We start from the raw sequence: 16,972 nt of genomic DNA on the forward strand, positions 1-16,972 counted from the left end.
ACATCTGTGTGTCAATTAGTAAATAGTGTGAGTGGTGGAAAGCTCAGGAAGGTCAAACATGTCAATCTCATGCTTCTTCCTGAGCAAACTGTGGCTAATGGCATTAACTTATGGCCCAGGTGAAGTGGCAGGAGCCTTTTATCTGAACCAACAACAAAGCAAACACCTGGAAGGTACAAATATAGAAGCCCACAATTCCTCATTCTGGGTCCTGCAGGAGCGAGAATCAACCAGCCTGGGATTGGCTTCTGTAATATCCCATATTTCCTGATGGAGGACACAGAAACACACAGGTAGATACTCACAGGTGTGCAAACAAGAGCTGTGGTGGGAGCTCTGGTCCTTCAAGGGGACAGAGAGCAATGAAGAGTCTCTTCTGTATTAATGGTTAGCTGGGCTCTTCTGAGTCCTGCCTTCTAAACCAGACTCTACCATGGCATCCCATATCTATTGTCCTAGAGTCTAGTTTCAGCAGGAACCCTTCTAAACCATTCCCGGATATTTGATCAAGTTCCTGATCACCGCTACTCTTGCTACACTTAATGTATACATTTTTGGTGTGTCTGTTAGCAAGACTAGTACTATGCTAGTTCAAGAAGAATTTGCCTACCTTTGATGCCTCTTTGTACTAATTTTATATCATTTAAAATATAATTGAACATTTAAGCAAAGATGATACTCATGTCTTATGTGGTATGTAGAAGGGAAATGTCTGACAGCCAGAACATTAAAACCTAGCATAGAGTCTGGAAAATCTAATAATACAATAATTTTCCTAAGTGTGTCATGGCATAATACCACCCTACTAGGGATGGTGATGAGTTAAAGATATATAGTATTAAATCTAAAGAAATATTAAAATAACTAGAGAGTTATAGATAACAAGGCAACTAAGAAGGGGAATGGTAGTTTATTTTAAAAAAATGCAGTGTAAAACTTGAGATTGAAGAGATGGCTCAGCAGGTAAAACACTGTTCTTACAGAGGACCTGAGTTCTGTTCTCAGCATCCACATGGGAGCTCACAACCAACTATAATAACTCCTGTTCCAGAGGATCTGATGCCCTCTTCTGGACTCTGTGGTCACAGCACACACTTGTTACATATTGTAAGTACATTGAAAACACCCATGCATTTAAAAATAAGCAAATATAAACAATATTTTAAAAGGAAGAAGATAGGAAAAAGAAAACATGTATAAGTAATCATAAAGGAATTAGAGAGCCCAACAATGAAATAAAACATAAGGATATTCAATGCCAAGGTCACAGGTGATTCAGTCACAAGCCAGAGATTGCAAGACTGTATTCAGCACTGTGTAAGAGAAATTCCCTTGAAACAAGGACACGGAGAGTTTATCTTTTGCCTGCTGCTTAACTAAGTACCTGGGGTCACAGACTATTTCTCAAAAAGGTTTATTTAGCTCACACTTTTGAAGGCTGCAAGTCCAAGTTACGATGGCCGTACCTGGTGAGGACCACTTAACCTGGTCACAACCGTGGCAGGAAATCAAAGGGGCACTACTGCGTGCACAAGCAAGGAGTTTACATGTCAGGGCCAGGTTTATTATCATAGTGGTTTGGTCTCTTGGGAACTGACTGGGCTCCCACAAGAAGCACTTGAATCCCTTCTAGAGGCTACCCTACTGATAACCCAACCATCCTCCACTATGTGACATCTCATTAAGCTTCTAATGTCTGACACCATCACAGTGGGGAGAGGCTGCTGGAACATGGACCTTCAGTGGGAACACTTATGTCGTGTCCAAGTTACAGAAAATAAGTTCAAAATAAAACGGTAGGAGAAATACCATGGTCATCCAGTCAAAACCAGGTAAACCACTGCCAGAAAGTGCAGATTTCATGTTTATTGTCCAGCAAGTATGTTTTCTGTCTAAGAATAACACACAGTTAAGGAGGTCATTTCATAAGATAAGAAGATAACTAAGATGGTATGACTATCGTAAGTTTTTTTTTGCATCTGATAACAGAACAATAGAAGCAAAAACAGACCAAATAGTGTAACATGAGGGCCTGCTCATTGGGTTTCATGTCCTGCTCAGTTCCCTACAACCAGCAAGCCCCAAAGAAAATCATACAGAGATCTCCATAAGATTATAAACTGATTTGCCCATTAGCTCAGGCTACTTATTAGCTCTTGTGGCTTATATTAACCCTTTATTCTTATCTATGTTAGCCACATGGCTTGATACCTTTCTCAGCCAGGTAGGTTACATCTTGCTTCTAGGTGGTCTGGGCAGGAGTGCTGGAGGAAGGTTTCTGCTTCCCAGAATACTCCTGCTCTCATCGCCCTGCCTCTACTTCCTGTCTGGTTGACCCACCTATACTTCCTGCCTGGCCAATCAGCATTTATTTAAAACATGATTGACAGAATACAGACAATTCTCCTGTACCAAAATAGGAATAAAGAGCCCTTGAGTGAGATTACTGATCAACTTGGTCAGCTCATATTTAAATAAAGAATGGTCTGTCTAACACATACATACATTCTCTTCTGGAATACACACACATTTGCTATAACATCCTGTGCAGTAAAATAAATTTCAAATGACCCTTAAGTCATATAATGCATGCTATTTGATCAAAGTGTAATTTAATTAGAAATTAATTACAAATCTCTGTGAAATGACCAAATATGTGGGTATAAAATATACTTCTAAATGATGTGTGTCTGAGGGTGGATAAATAACTCAAGGGTCTAGAGTGCTTCCTGCTCTTTCAGAGAACTGTCGTTTGGTTCCCAACACCCATGTCAGGTGTTTCATAACGACCTGTAACTCCAACTTCAGGGATCCAACAGCCATTTCTGAATTCTATGGGTACCCACATTCAAATTCTTAGACACATGGCACACATAAATAATAATAAACAATTATCTGTGTTTCAAAAAACACAGACGAAAACTTAAAGTTTGCAAAATAATAGAAATTTGTATCAATCTCAGATACCAGAGAAAGTTAAAAAGGCAGGGAGTAGGGGAGCTGGAGAAGGGGCCAAGTGCCCTGGAATGCCACTTTCTAGCTCTCCTGGACTGTTTTAGGGAGGCCATTTGTTTGTTCCCAACTGTCCAGAACCAAAATAATCAAGCAGAAACTATATTAAATATACTGCTTAACCTATTAGCTCATGCTTATCTCTAGCTCACTCTTATCTCTTAAATTGACCCATTTCTGTTATTTTATATTTTACAATGAGGTTTGTGGCCTTCCAGCAAGGTTCCAGCTGGCATCTTGCATCTTTCTCTTCTGGCAGCTCCATGGTGGCTTCTTGACTCCACCTATTCTCTCTCTCTCTCTCTCTCTCTCTCTCTCTCTATATATATATATATATATATATATATATATATATATATATATATATATATATAATCTCCAGAAGTCAAGGATGGCTTCAGACTTGAACATTGATGAGTGGATCCACTCTATTGCCATATTAAAAATGAAAACAAGTAGATCATTCCATGCGACACAGAAAATTATTTTAAAGTTCCGAATCTCATGATTAGCAAGCAGAAGTCGCAGAGGAGTTGGAGTAGGTGAGAGTTTTTTCATTCTAACAGAGGCAGAAGCCCAGGTCTGCTTAACGTCAGAAATGATGGTCAAACAGGAAATGCTTCCCCATAGATCAGGAACAACACCAGGTTCTGTTTTGACCATCTCTTCTTTGGAAGTTGTAGCCAGAGCAGTGTAACAAGAAAAGCAACAAAATGTTGCAAAGACTGAAGTTTTGGAAGGGGACTGGACTCAGTGAGCAAAGTTTGCTGTGCAAGAATGAAGACAGATGTTGGGATAGCCCTGGCATGCCCAGTGGGTCTGGCGACAACTTGTAATTCAACTGGGAAGGTGAACTGGAATCTCCGCAGCAGGCTTAGCCAGTGAGCTCTGGGCTCATGTAGGGACCCTTCCTTGATTAATCAGACAGTGGGAGATTGAGAAACATTCCAGATGTCAACCTCAGTCAGGCATCCACATGTCTGTGCACACACATGAACATGAATATATATCAAACAACCACACACACACACACACACACACACACACACACAATACACCTTACTTCCTCCCCCCAATTAAAAAATTACTCATACTTCTTTATCAGCATAATCATGAATGTGGAAAAATCTAATATGATCCATTAAAAAAACTACTGGGACTAATAAGTAGGTCTGTCAAAACCATGGTATTGAGATCAACACACAAACAATCATTAGACAATTTATAAGTACTATTTACAATAGAATCAAAACCAAGCAATACTTAGGAAAATATCTCACCCTAAACTAGGAAGAACATTACATATAATTCCAAAAGCTTGCAGCAACTAAAGGAGACAGAAATAAAAGGAGAAATAAATTTTTTTTCATGAGCTGGGGATTTGTTTTTAAGATATCACCTCTTTCCAAAATGCCTATGAATTCAAGAGAAGTTTCAAGTGGCCCAGGCTTTTGAGAAATAAAAATCAAGTTGATTCCAAAACACATATAGAAACATAAAGGATATAGAATGGTCTAAACGATCTTGGCAGTGAATAATTGCTCAGGAAAGCCAACAACATTTATTTTAATACTTACTGTAAGGGTAAATGATTATGAATGAAAAGTAGGACAGAAATATGGACAAAGATGCCCAGGTACTCCAGCGGATAACGCTCCATTGTCTTGATAAATGAGGCTGATACACTTGTGTATCCATACATTAAAAGTTAAGGTTTGACGCAGGCCTCAAACATATGCTCAAATCCGCTAAGTGATTCCTGGATCTAAACACCAAGCATCACTTATGAAAATCACTGAGTAGAGATGGCAGGAGCTACCTGAAGTCTTGTGTGAAAGACATTTTTAGATGTGACTTTACCTGTTACATAACCTTAATAGATCAACTTTCCTAGCAGGAACTGGACATAGACAATTATGCCAGCAGCTCGTGGCTGTCAGGATGGGTATCCTCACCACTGGTGTGCCAAGTGATCACTGCGGGATGAGGTCTCTGAGCTCTTTTGAGAGTCCGGCTTTACCTTGTCATTGTCCCTGTATCCTCAGGAGTATGACATCAAGTAACAAATAAAGACAGGTGACAGAAAGAACACAAAAGAAAGAAAATTGTACATTTTAATATCTTTATATTTTAAAAATATTTATTTTACTTTTATTCACTTGCTTATATGAGTCTGTATGTATATGCATTGTACACAGGTGCCATTGGAGTCCAGAAGAGGGCATCAGATTCTCTAGAACTGGGGCTACAAGTGTGAGCTGCCTTGTGAGTGCTGGGCACTGAACCCAAGTCCTCTAGAAGAGCAGTCAGTGCTCTCAACTGCTAAGCCATCTCTTTAAATTTATATCTTAATACATTTTAACTGAAACCCCAAATTTCTTTTTTCTTGGCCCCAGAAATTGTATCGTTAACCTTGATCAGCTTTGAATTAAATCAATTCTCGGAGTAAAATGGGTTATTTTAAAATCATGTTTTAAAGGGGTGCTGCCTATTAGAGACATATGTCCACAAGGGAGAGAGAGATGCGTCCTTTCCAATCCTCTTGTTCAGCAAGTAGTTTTGGCTTGTCCTTAGGTAATCACTACAGTCTCTTTCTTCTGATACCTAACTCCACACCTCATTTGTCTAGTGGAAGATATACTGACTGCAGTGGAGGCCTGGAGGTGTGGCAGCCCTTGGTCAAGATCTGTAGCATCTGCATTAGTTACTCTGAGTTTGGACCTGAAGCCTCTGGAGTGCTTGGTGATTAGCACCATGGCACACAAACAAGACTGTGCTGTCTTGAGATCATATTGTGGGCCCAGCACTGAGCCAGCGATGCATTGCTGGAATTTAGTCTGCCCAGATATGGGAGGGGTTCTGGGCTGCAAAGGGGGTGGGTGGAGGAACTCCATTGCAAGCCAACATTATACACTTGCTTTCTCTGAAGTCCCCGTGTCCTCTCTCTCTCACAGCATCTCTGGGGTCATATCTTTAGCCCTACATTGCTCTGAGCTCCTTCTAGGGAGAACCCAACTTAGTACATTTGGTCATTCACAGACTTGACTTCTCAGGAAGTCACTGGAGCCGATGCAGGGTTGTAGGTAAGGAGTGACAACAGTATTTACCGAGCATTTGCTATGTGCCTGTGTCAGAAATCTCTCTCTCTCTCTCTCTCTCTCTCTCTCTCTATCTATCTCTCTCTCTCTGTGTGTGTGTTCATCAGGGTAAATGCACATGTATGCTTTGCAGGTGGAGAGCAGATGGATGTTAGGTGTCTTAATTGTTTTCTAACTTATTTTTTGAGACAGAGTCTCTCTCTGAACCTACTCTGTTAGGCTGGCTGCTAGTGTGCTCTGGGCATCTTCCTGTTTCCTTGTTCCTATCTCTGTATGGGTGCTGGAGATTCTACCTCAGGTCCTCTGGTTTACCAGTCAACACTTTACTGATAGAGCCACCTCCCCAGCCCCTGTGGATCGCTCCATTGTTGGTCTTGAGAATGAATGATATGGGTAGGTATTTGGATACAAGGTATTTAGTAAACCAAGTGACATCGCTGACTTAGGACCTAGAGGTGAACTTAATAGGGGAGAGAAACAAGAGTCACAGAGGCTTAAAATCATGACTTTCAAGGTAGCTTTTGCACTAGAGAAGCCAGTAGGTGGCTAAAGAAGAAAAGTCGCTCCACAGTATATGTGCAGGTCTCCCAGGAGCTGAGCCTTGACTGAAAGGGTCACATGAAATAGGCTTCAGTTGTTTACCTTGTAGCCCGTGGTCCTGAAGCTCAGGCCTAAGGAACAGTCTTGGACAGTGTGATGGTAGATTTATGTCAACGCGACACAAACTGTAGTCATTTGAGAGGAGGGGACCTTGAGGAAACGCCTGGATGAGATCAACTTTAGGCATCCCTGCAAAGCATTTCCTTAATTAGCGATTGATGAGGGCCTGTTGTGGGTGGTATCATCCCTGGGCTGGTGGTCCTGGGTTCTATAGCAAAGCAGGATGTGCAAGCTATGATGAACAAGCAATAAGCAGAGACCCACTCCCCACCCAATGTCTTCTACATCTGCTCCTGCCTCCAGTTTCCGGCTCCCTTCAGTGATGAACTACAATGTGGAAGTATGAGCCAAATGAACCATTTTCCCCAAAGTTGCTTTGGTCATGCAGCATTAGTAACCCTAACTAAGACTTGGGACAAGGATTTGGGGGTATTGCTATGACAGACCTAACCATGTATTTTGGGGAGTGTTCGTAGAAGGATTTGGAACTTTAGGCTAGAAAAGCCAATGAGCATTCAAACCTTGATGAGGTATTCTATGGGAGAATGGAAGATAAGAATGTTGAGAGAAATTCAGAGGATGGAGGTCTTGCTTGTGAAGTTCCAGAAGGAAGTGTGAGTCTTTTAAAGACTATCAAGGCCATTGCATAGTTTGAGTTAGGAATCTGTGGTTCCGGTTACCTGGGCCTGAAGAGTCAGCTGTGCTTAACAAGATACCAGAACCGTTGAAGAGAAACCAGTTCATTACTGGGACAATAGATGCTCATCAGCTGAAGCTGAGAAATTAGCAGTGATTAAGAAGAAACCAGCACCATTGAGATGAAATCTTCCTCAGAGTCAGCACATGCAAGCTGTGTTTAGAGGTAGCCAAGGTTGTCCCTCATGCTAGCCAACAGACGGTGCTGGTTTTGAAGGCACAAATGGGGTCACAGAGCACAACAGAGGCTTGGCACTGTCAGAAGCCAGGAGAGGCTGTTGGTGAAGGTTCAGCCTCAGTAACATTTGAAAGCCCAGAATCAAAGGGGTCACACAGAGAAGCTGAGTTGGGGCACCATGAAGAGAGACCCAGGAGAGGCCATCGGTGTAAAAGTGCATCCTAGTTGCAAGAGAAGACCCCAGCAGTTCAGAGATACTGGTACCATGGAACAGCTGCCAAGAACGGCAGTTAGCAGTGGAGTAGAGCCTGACAGAGCTTCAGAAGACAAGCTGTATGTGCTGCAGCAGGTAGAACCAGACACTTGACCCAAACCATGTGGAGGAGCACGGAAGATCATGAATGAATCCCAGACATTGGGCACTGAGTTATTTACACAGTTGAGGTGGCATTGTTTTGGTTTAATTGTAACTATGCCCTGGTTCTTCCTTCATGAAGTAAGAAAATATATAATTTGTTTTTTATTTTATAGGTGAGAAACTTTAAACTTTTAAAAATGAGACTTTTGTCTTTTATAGACTTTAGATTTTAAATGAGAAAAATTTTGAAGTATTTGAATTTGTAAGGCTGTGGGACAATTTCAGACTGTAAAATGTTTTATATTACGTTTTATTAGTATTACTATTAATCAACAGGAAAGGAAAGGTTGTGGCATAACTGTTATGTTATGTGTTTGTGTGTCAGGTTGACAAGGGGTCAGTTTTGCTGGCTAGATTTATGTAACTTGACACAAACTATGGTCATCTGAGAGAAGGAAACCCCAACTGAGAAAATGCCCTTCATAAGATTGGGATGTAGGCAATTCTGTAGAGTTTTTTTTATTATTTAGTTATGGGTTTGGGAGGATCCATCCCATTTTGGCTGGTGCCATCTCTGGCTGGTGGTCCTGGGTTCTATAAGAAATCAGGCTAAGCACACCATGATGAACAGTCCAGTAAAGAGCATTCCTCCATGGCCTCTGCATCAGCTCTTGCCTCCAGAACTCTGCCCTGCTTGAACTCCTGTCCTGACTTTCTTCAGTGAGGGACAGTGATGTGGAAGTGTAAGCCCAATTAACCCTTTTCCCCAGAGTTTCTGTTGTCATGGTGCTCCGTCAGAGCAACAGCCAAGCCACGCAGGATGTGAAGATGCTGTCTGTGTCTCCATGGTAGCATTATCTCTTTCTGATTGACATGCAATTAGGTCCCTTGACTTGATTTCTAGTAAACATTTCCATTTGTGATGTGTGATGTATTATATGTGAAGCTGAATGTCCTGGAGGTCTGAGGCAAAGCACGGCAAAATATGAGACTAGGATACTTATCAGGCTCCCACGAGCTCCAGTCTCTCTCCCCTTCTTGTCCATCCACATTCTCTCCCATCCTGACTCCATCATCTCCTCTGTCTGCTGCTCTCCCTGATGCCTGAGTTTTCAATCATTACAGAATTATATCTCTTCACTCTTAGCCCCTTTCCAAGTTGAAAAGGAAACCTCAACTCTTCCTAGGCTCTAGGCATTTGCTTATACAAAGTCTTCCCATCACGTGGTCACAATGATGTTTCTGAAAACAAGCATTTGGCTCACCCACTTGTGCCCCATGGACCTCTTGTAGTAGGAATGCTTTTACATGTTACCCAGAGCTTCAGGTCACGCCATACTCAGAGGAAGTGAAGGATCTCAAAAGAGTCTTCGAGTTGGAAGGATATTTCTGGTTGAGATAGGAATAAAGAAATTCTCCAAGCTGAGAAAAAAAAAAGTGACCCAATATGAGAGTTAAAAAAGAACAGTGGGTAACAAGATAAAATATTGATGTGGGAAGGGGACCAGTGATGTGTTCCAGGGTTAATGGGGGTAGGAGGGGGATAAAGGAGAGTATGCCAGAGAGTAAGGCAATGCACTGATATGTTTGTATTGTCGAAGAACAAAGAGTAAACTGGTTGAGAGGCAACAGTTTCATCAATGCTGTGTCCTCTATGAAGGCACTCAGCGTGTCACTGCTGGCTTCCTTCAGCAAGTCAGTACCTTTTTAGAGACATCCCCTCAGCACCCTGGACACTCCATTGTGGGCATTTCCTCTCTTTCCTGGGTTATCGGCCTCTCTAAAAATTAGTTTCATGGCCAGTTTTCTTGATCCATATTTGTCCACTGAAGTGACATTCATCGAGGAAGCTGATTGAATGATGAGGTATTTCATTGCCAATCTAGAAAATTTCAGACTTGGAATGGACGCCTTGAAGATGCCCTTTCCACGGTGCCTGATTTAAAATTGGGTGAATAAAGTTGGAACAGAAAAATAATCCAAGCAAGGTTCAACATTATCTCATTAAGCCTGGCACAAAGACCGGTTCCATCCCCAGCTGTTGGGCAGGTGGTTTACCCAGCCTGCGGAGGAGACACAAAGCTGCCTCAGTGGCTACCTCCATAGCCCCAGGCAGGAGGTCTCCCATCATCACCTGTTGGTGCAGGTGGAGCTGGTGGCTTTCTTCTGCCTTGCAGGTAATGTTGGGTAGGATAAGGATTTGAACCCAGGCAGTTGGGCACGCTGGATGAGCACCGAAGACCCCATGAGCCCTAATGTGGCAAATATGCAGAGAAGACCCTTTGGACACTTTTTGGAATATTCCTGTTATTCAGAGTATTTGAACAGTTCCCAGAACAATGATGGTTTCCCACATAGGTTCTAAACATCTTTGAAGAGTTTATGTCTGAGGAATTATTTTCCTTGTTTTATTGTTTTCAAGGATCTCTCTTTTTCTCTCTTTCTAGCTCCTTCCTTGTGTGTGTGCGTGAGCGTGTGCGTGTGCATGCGTGCATGCAAGAGAGAGAGAGAGAGAGAGAGAGAGAGAGAGAGAGAGGGAGAGGGAGAGGAGAGAGGAGAGAGAGGGAGAGAGGGAGAGAGAGAGAGAGAGAGGAGAATGTGTGAGTGCAGGCATGTATGTGAATGGTCAGAGAGCACCCTTAGTGTTAGTCCTTACTGTCTACCTTGCTTGAGATGAGTCTCTTTGGTGTTTTGTTACTGTTCAGATCAGTCTCTCTGGCCTGTGTGCTTCTGGGGGATCCTTTTATCTCCACCACCAGTCGGACCTTAGGAGCACTGGGATTATAGCCGTGCACTATTTTCGCTAGCTGTACGTGGGTTCGGGGTATTTGAACTCAGATCTTTACACTTGAACAGCAAGCATTTCTTGAGTCTTGTATTCATTTCCTAATTACCGTTACACCTGGGTCTTCAGAAGACTAAGAGACGCTAATCCCTAGAATCTGCCCCTCCTCCTCCAGGAAGCCCATGTCCCCCCATGCCTTCTGAGGCTCTCCATAGGGGCCCAGTTCAATGTCTCCGGCTAGACTCCTTTAGGAGGTGCAGAGTGCAGCAGATTGCTAATGAAATGGATGTTTGGCCTGGTGATGAAAGACAGATGAATACATTTGCTGATATTTTTCCACTGCCTGTGCTATGCAGTTGGCACAAAAGGGTGTGCCACGCCCTTTGCCTTAGAACGGCATCTTCTTGGCTGGAATGGACTCGTTGTCTATGCATCTTAACAAGGATCCTCTCTCTGCCTTCCAGTTTTACGGGAGCCCTATACAGTCCGTGTGGAGGACCAGAAAACCATGAGAGGCAATGTCGCGGTGTTCAAGTGCATTATCCCCTCCTCGGTGGAGGCGTACGTCACTGTCGTCTCATGGGAGAAAGACACGGTCTCACTTGTCTCAGGTAGGCTGAGCAGTATCGCCTGTCTTGAGGCTGCTTCAGAGGTAGGAATTGGGCCTGCATTTGTGCGCGATAGAAGGAAGAATTCCTTGGTTGATTATATCAAAGGGTGAGCCTGCCTTGGTTGGCTCCCTCTCATAAATAAGCCTGGTGGCATGCATGTGGTGGGGTTAACATACCCGCTAGTATATGGTGGTCCACTTCCCATACTTATTGAAGAACTGGATAATTAAGGGACATTAATTATTTGTACTGTGCACACTTTTATGGGAAAATTGTGATGTTATTTCTGCTTTTAAAAATCAGGTTGAGTATTGTGTCCCTGAGACACTTCAGTGATACAGGTGTGCTAATATCCTGGAACTGGGATGCAAGCAGAAGCCTCGGTTTCTGTTCTGTTGGTCCTTTCAAATGTGGCAAGAGTAATGTTGTATCACTGGCTTTGAACTCGCCGTTTCTATTGAGAATCTATGTGCTATGCAGAAATAGGTGTTCCTATGGAAATAACTTTTGGGTCTATACTGGGTGTCTAGAAGTGCCAGGCCAGCTCAATCTGCGGGAGATAAGTTAGTTTATCCACTGCCAGCAGTGTTGAAGTTGGCTTCTTGCCCTATGTTCTTATCCTGGAAAGGCCAGCTGGACACAGTGACCAGTTTTCCCATCTTGTGTCTCCTCTCACGGTGACTTCTGGTGTCTTAAAAATGTTTGCTGCTTTGGGGAATAATTCTGATGCATGGTATGTTGTTGCATGCAGGAAGCAACTTCTTTGCTCTCTGTAGTCTCCATGAAATAGGACAAGGAGTGTGCACATATGTACACCTGTGCTTATGCACACATATACACATATATACATACACATATGGAATACAAACAGATATCACACAATACACCTATATATGCACACTCCCCCCACATGCATACTCATTACATACACAAACACACACACGTACACATGCACGCACGCACATGTGTGCATGTACACACACACTCTCTCCAGTGCTGTTCCTGACTAGCTATGGCATCCTGTCAGTTCATAGAGACAAGCTGCAGCTCAGCCTGTCATGGAGATGCCTTGTTTTTGTTTCTGCTTCATGATTATCTTGGTGAGATCTGTCAACTGTCATTTCATGTAAAATAGCCACTTGAAAGACCCTAGTGAAAATGAAGGTATGTCATCTTGAAAACACACTGAAGAAGAAATAATACAGGACAGGCCAGAGACTCTATTTTAGTTTTTTGTCTTGTTTTCATTTATGTTGCTTTTTTGTTTGTTGGTTTTCTGTCCTGGGGTTGAGCACAGACATCGCACATGCTCAGTGAGAATATAGCCACACAACTTAATACTCTTTTGTGCTTTTCATTTTGAGAAGGGTCTCTATATGTTATCCTTGCTTGCTTTGAACTTTCAATCCTCCTGCCTCAGCCTTGTGAATAGCTAGGGTTATAGGCCTGTGGCACAGCGAGCCTGGCTTCTGTAGTAGCTTAAAGAAAACTTGACACCCCCACACTGTAAGTGTTTGCTGCAATGCTGATTAATCATGTAATCTGTTATGGTTTCAAAAATGCTGAGTTTCAGAGATGAACGTGATTGTGGCAATGAGAATAAAGACTCACATGCATGCCTCTGCACTCCAGCATTTGTGGTTTGATGATCTTCATGTTTTCTCCTAAGGAGTCTGTATGGCAAACGGATATTCTGAGGCAATCATTTCCTGGTTCAGTGTTGAAGAGAAGGGGCTTTCATATTGACATGGTTTAGCCGAGAGTCTCCTAGGAGAGAAAGGACCCCATGATGACATTACTAGATATTTGTGTCTCGGGAGAGGAAATCTCTTCTTGCTGAAATGGGTAGGCAGAACGTATCCCAATAGGAGACTATCTGGAACTTTGCTCACTGTTCCCCTCACTCTGGCCTATCACATAGCAACACATCCAGTTCAGGCCTCAGCATCTTCCCTGGGGGAAGTCGTACTTGGACGTAACACCTGCCATCTCTGTTCTTATGTAATTCGTCAAGGTAGTCACAAGTCCAGTGAGATCAGGGGATGTGGGCCTGAAAGGAGAGATGGAGAAATGGCAATGGGATGTTATCTTATGAAAGAATCTATCAATGAACATCTATTTGTTTGTATGTCAGCCAGGGGGAGACAGACAGACTCTAGACATTCAGCCTGAATATAGCAGGCCTATATTAGGCTGATTATCTCATGACTCCATAGCTGTGTTAAGCTCTATCAGTAGAGGTGGGTGGCAGCGTAGCTCTGTGATAAGGTCCACTGGTGCTTATGGGTGCAGTGCACCCACTGAGCGAACAAGGTTATGTGGTTCCTTGAGTTGACAGAAGCCATTAACAATAGCCAGTATCTTGATAAATGAGCTAGTTTAGGATGGCTTGGGTGGAGAAGGCCTTTGATTCTCTCTGGAGGTAACTCGGGGCACAGGGCATGCGAAGGCAGGGCAACTCTGTGGAAGAACCATGTTGGGGATGAGGGGTGGTGGGGTATGAAGGCTGAGCTGCTGGGATTGCTCCCAGATTCTTTGCGAGGGAGACCTTGCACAACCTTCAGTCCCAGGCACAGTAAACTTCTGAATCCAAGTTTAGCTCCAGAAAAAAATGTCCCAATGCCACATGCCCTGTTGGTGATCGCCATAAGGTGAACTCACGTTTCCTGCATTCCATCTGCAAGTCTTGCCAGGTTCATTTAGATCTATCCCATGCTGCTCTCAGACCAGCTTCCCTTTTCCTGTATCTCCATGGCAGCCTAGGCTTCCAGGGAATTTGGTTGGAGCATCTGTCCCAGGCAGCATTCCTTCTTGGAGCATATGACCCAATTTAGCAGTGACTTCTCCCGTGGAAAACCTGGTATGAGTTCCATAGCAGTGAGTTGGTACAGGAAACTGGGTTAGCTTCAGGAAGATGTTAGCCCCTGACATCCAGGAGGGTCCCAAGAGCACCACCAAGCACAGTGCCTCCTTCCTGAGACTTCTGGCAAGGCATTCTGGTCTCCAGGGTGCTGTGGGGCTCAGCCTTGAACACCTGGGGGCTACTTGAGTTCAGAGCAGCCAAAGTGCTTTGAGAATGTGAGTAGCGGGTTTGTATACATCTTTGGGTCAAAGGGTCTTTGGACTTTGGAAATGGGTATTTTGTCTTTTTGCAAGGGTGCGTGCGCGTGCATGCGCGCACACACACACACACACACATGCATGTGCATGTGTGCACACTGGAAGGTACCTCAGTATACAAGTGGAGGAACTCCCCTTATATCTTATTGGAGACAAGGTCTATGATTGTCCACTGTTGCTTTGGCTCTTACTCTAGGCTAGCTGGCCTGTGAGCCTACGTGCATTCTCCTGTCTCTACTTCATCTCTCCATAGGAGTGTTGGGATTACAGGCTTCTATATCCAGCTTTATGTTGGGATAGACATTCAGGTCCCCACACTTGTGTTGATAGTGCTTTGCTCACTGGATGTCTCTGGACCCCCAGCCCTTGAGAAGTCATTGCTTTTCAATGAAAGTTTCAATGAGACTTGAATCACTGATGCCCGGCTACAAGAGGCAGCAGAATGCTGTCTATACCACAGTACATTGCTTTCCCTCACCTTGGCTGAGAAAATAAGCAAGAAGAAACAGGACTGGTCCAAGGGACTCTGACAGGAACATCTGATGTGACTGGCCCAATGGCCTCACTGCATATTGGGCTGTATGCACCAACTTCTCTTAGGGGCTGGGGTGGGAGTGGGGATGGTGGAGCCTTCAGGTGGCCTGAGGCCCACTCTGAAACAAATTATGCTTCTTCCCTATTCTTGAAGTTCCCAGTATCCAGGGCATGAATGATTCATTTCTTTTGGATTATCTTTGCAAAGTGTACTTTGGTAGCCTAAGAGTAGGTGTCCTATAATTACCTCAAAGATCATAATGTCTGATGGCTCCATTGCTGTCGCCTGGGCATCTCTCATCCCACATGGCTTCACCTTTGCTGTCAGACTCTGGTACAGTGGATCGCAGGTTAGAGCTCTGTGTGTCCAGGACAGGTACATACCACAAACCTGACATCCTTAATATGGTGGACTCTGACCCCATTGTCTTCTTACACCACTGAAACAGGAACAGTGAGTTATGGGGGCTGCCTGCCTGATTTAATGCCCTTTGTCGCGTCCTTTGTCCTGCAGAGCAGCAAAAGCCCTTTGAATATTAATGCAGCCCCATAAAAATATAGTGGTTTGGCTATCAAAGTGCATGGAGTCCTTGCCGCTGCCAGGAACCCTAAGACACAATCCTAGAGAACAATGGCCCTGTCTTTCTTTGTGGGTTTTGTCCCTGATGCCCATTGAGAATTTCCTCCCATGCAGGGAGGCAGTGATGTGGGGGCCTGGCACTCCATCTCTGCTTCTGCTGATAAAGTTGTGAGAGTCTCCCCAGGGGATCCGGCATACTAACATCAAAGACACAACCAAAGGGGAGCAGATTTAGGAAAATGGAGAAAGCAGGCACGACTGTTTCTGCAGCAGCTGCCTCCCTCTGTAGAGTTTGCTAGCTGAAGACCCCTGTTTCAAGATGACCCAAGAGCTTTATCTGATAGGATTGGTAAGTACTGGTCTAAGGATGACTGTCTCCCTCCCACATTTGGGATAAAAGAGAACGGTTTTCTGTCCCTGTGAAATATAAAATGACACGGACCAGCAGTTTTCATGAAGCCTTTGTGTTTGAAGGGGATAAAACCATGTCTGTCTGTCATAGATAACCCAGGAGGTGACTCTGAGGAGCAGCCCCTATCAGGATGGTTTCTGTCCTAAAGAGCCTAGAGAGTGCAGTGTACTGAGGGGCCGGGAGAATGGGCAAAAGGCTTCAGATCACAGATGATGTTGCCAGGGGAAGCAGGGAAAGTTCCAGAAAATGGATATTATTCAAGAAAGCCTTTGTATTTTAGGAAGGAAGGGAAAATAATTAAATGGCAGCTAGAGTTAAGCAAATTGGGGGAAGCTTCCCTTCGGCACATTTTATCAAGCTGTGCCGAGAGTTGCTTGGATATTCATTCTCATTGGGGGTGAGATGCTGGGGTCAAGAGCTGTTCCACAGTGCATGCTCCCTGACTGCATCTACCATCTGAACACAACAGCTCCTTTCTCAGCGTTGAGAATTTAATTGTACAACCAACCAGTGCTGAGTGTTTCCAAGGCAGTCTGCTACTGTGCTGTGTAAGTTGCCGTCTCGTTGACAACCGTGACATTCAGGAGTCAGAGGGGTAAGGAGATCATCATTCATGCGAGGTAAAGGACAAAACTGTCATCAGCAAACCTCATGTTTGATTTCAGAGGTGCCAGGGTGAGCGAAAGAAGCATTAGAGAGAGATTTGTAGGAACCAATGAAGATTGAGTGGAATGTTCCTGCTTTTATCCATTTATGTTACCTAATTTTACTTACATTGGCTTTCAGCAAATAGGAACCTCATTAACAGCACAGAAAGTGGCCTCAGTGTAGGGGCTGGAGTCTGAAGGTTTGGGGATGTGGTGTGTCTCGCCTGCTGGAGCTGCTCCCTGAGAAAGCTCGTAAGGAGGGAGGGAAGTGCTTCCATTTG

The 16,972-nt window shown here is 43.8% G+C and overlaps 1 protein-coding gene across 1 annotated transcript in view; it reads left to right on the forward strand.

Annotated features, from left to right (window-relative positions):
* Positions 1 to 16,972, forward strand: part of Dscam (DS cell adhesion molecule) — a 445,545-nt gene that overhangs the window by 3,364 nt on the left and 425,209 nt on the right. Inside the window, exon 2 of the mRNA XM_038345563.2 lies at positions 11,252 to 11,398. Within this exon, the coding sequence (XP_038201491.2) occupies positions 11,252 to 11,398 (147 nt within the window). The remainder of the gene's footprint in view (positions 1 to 11,251; positions 11,399 to 16,972) is intronic.

The sequence above is a fragment of the Arvicola amphibius genome, chromosome 10 (assembly GCF_903992535.2).
Source record: "Arvicola amphibius chromosome 10, mArvAmp1.2, whole genome shotgun sequence".
Lineage (NCBI taxonomy): Eukaryota > Metazoa > Chordata > Mammalia > Rodentia > Cricetidae > Arvicola > Arvicola amphibius.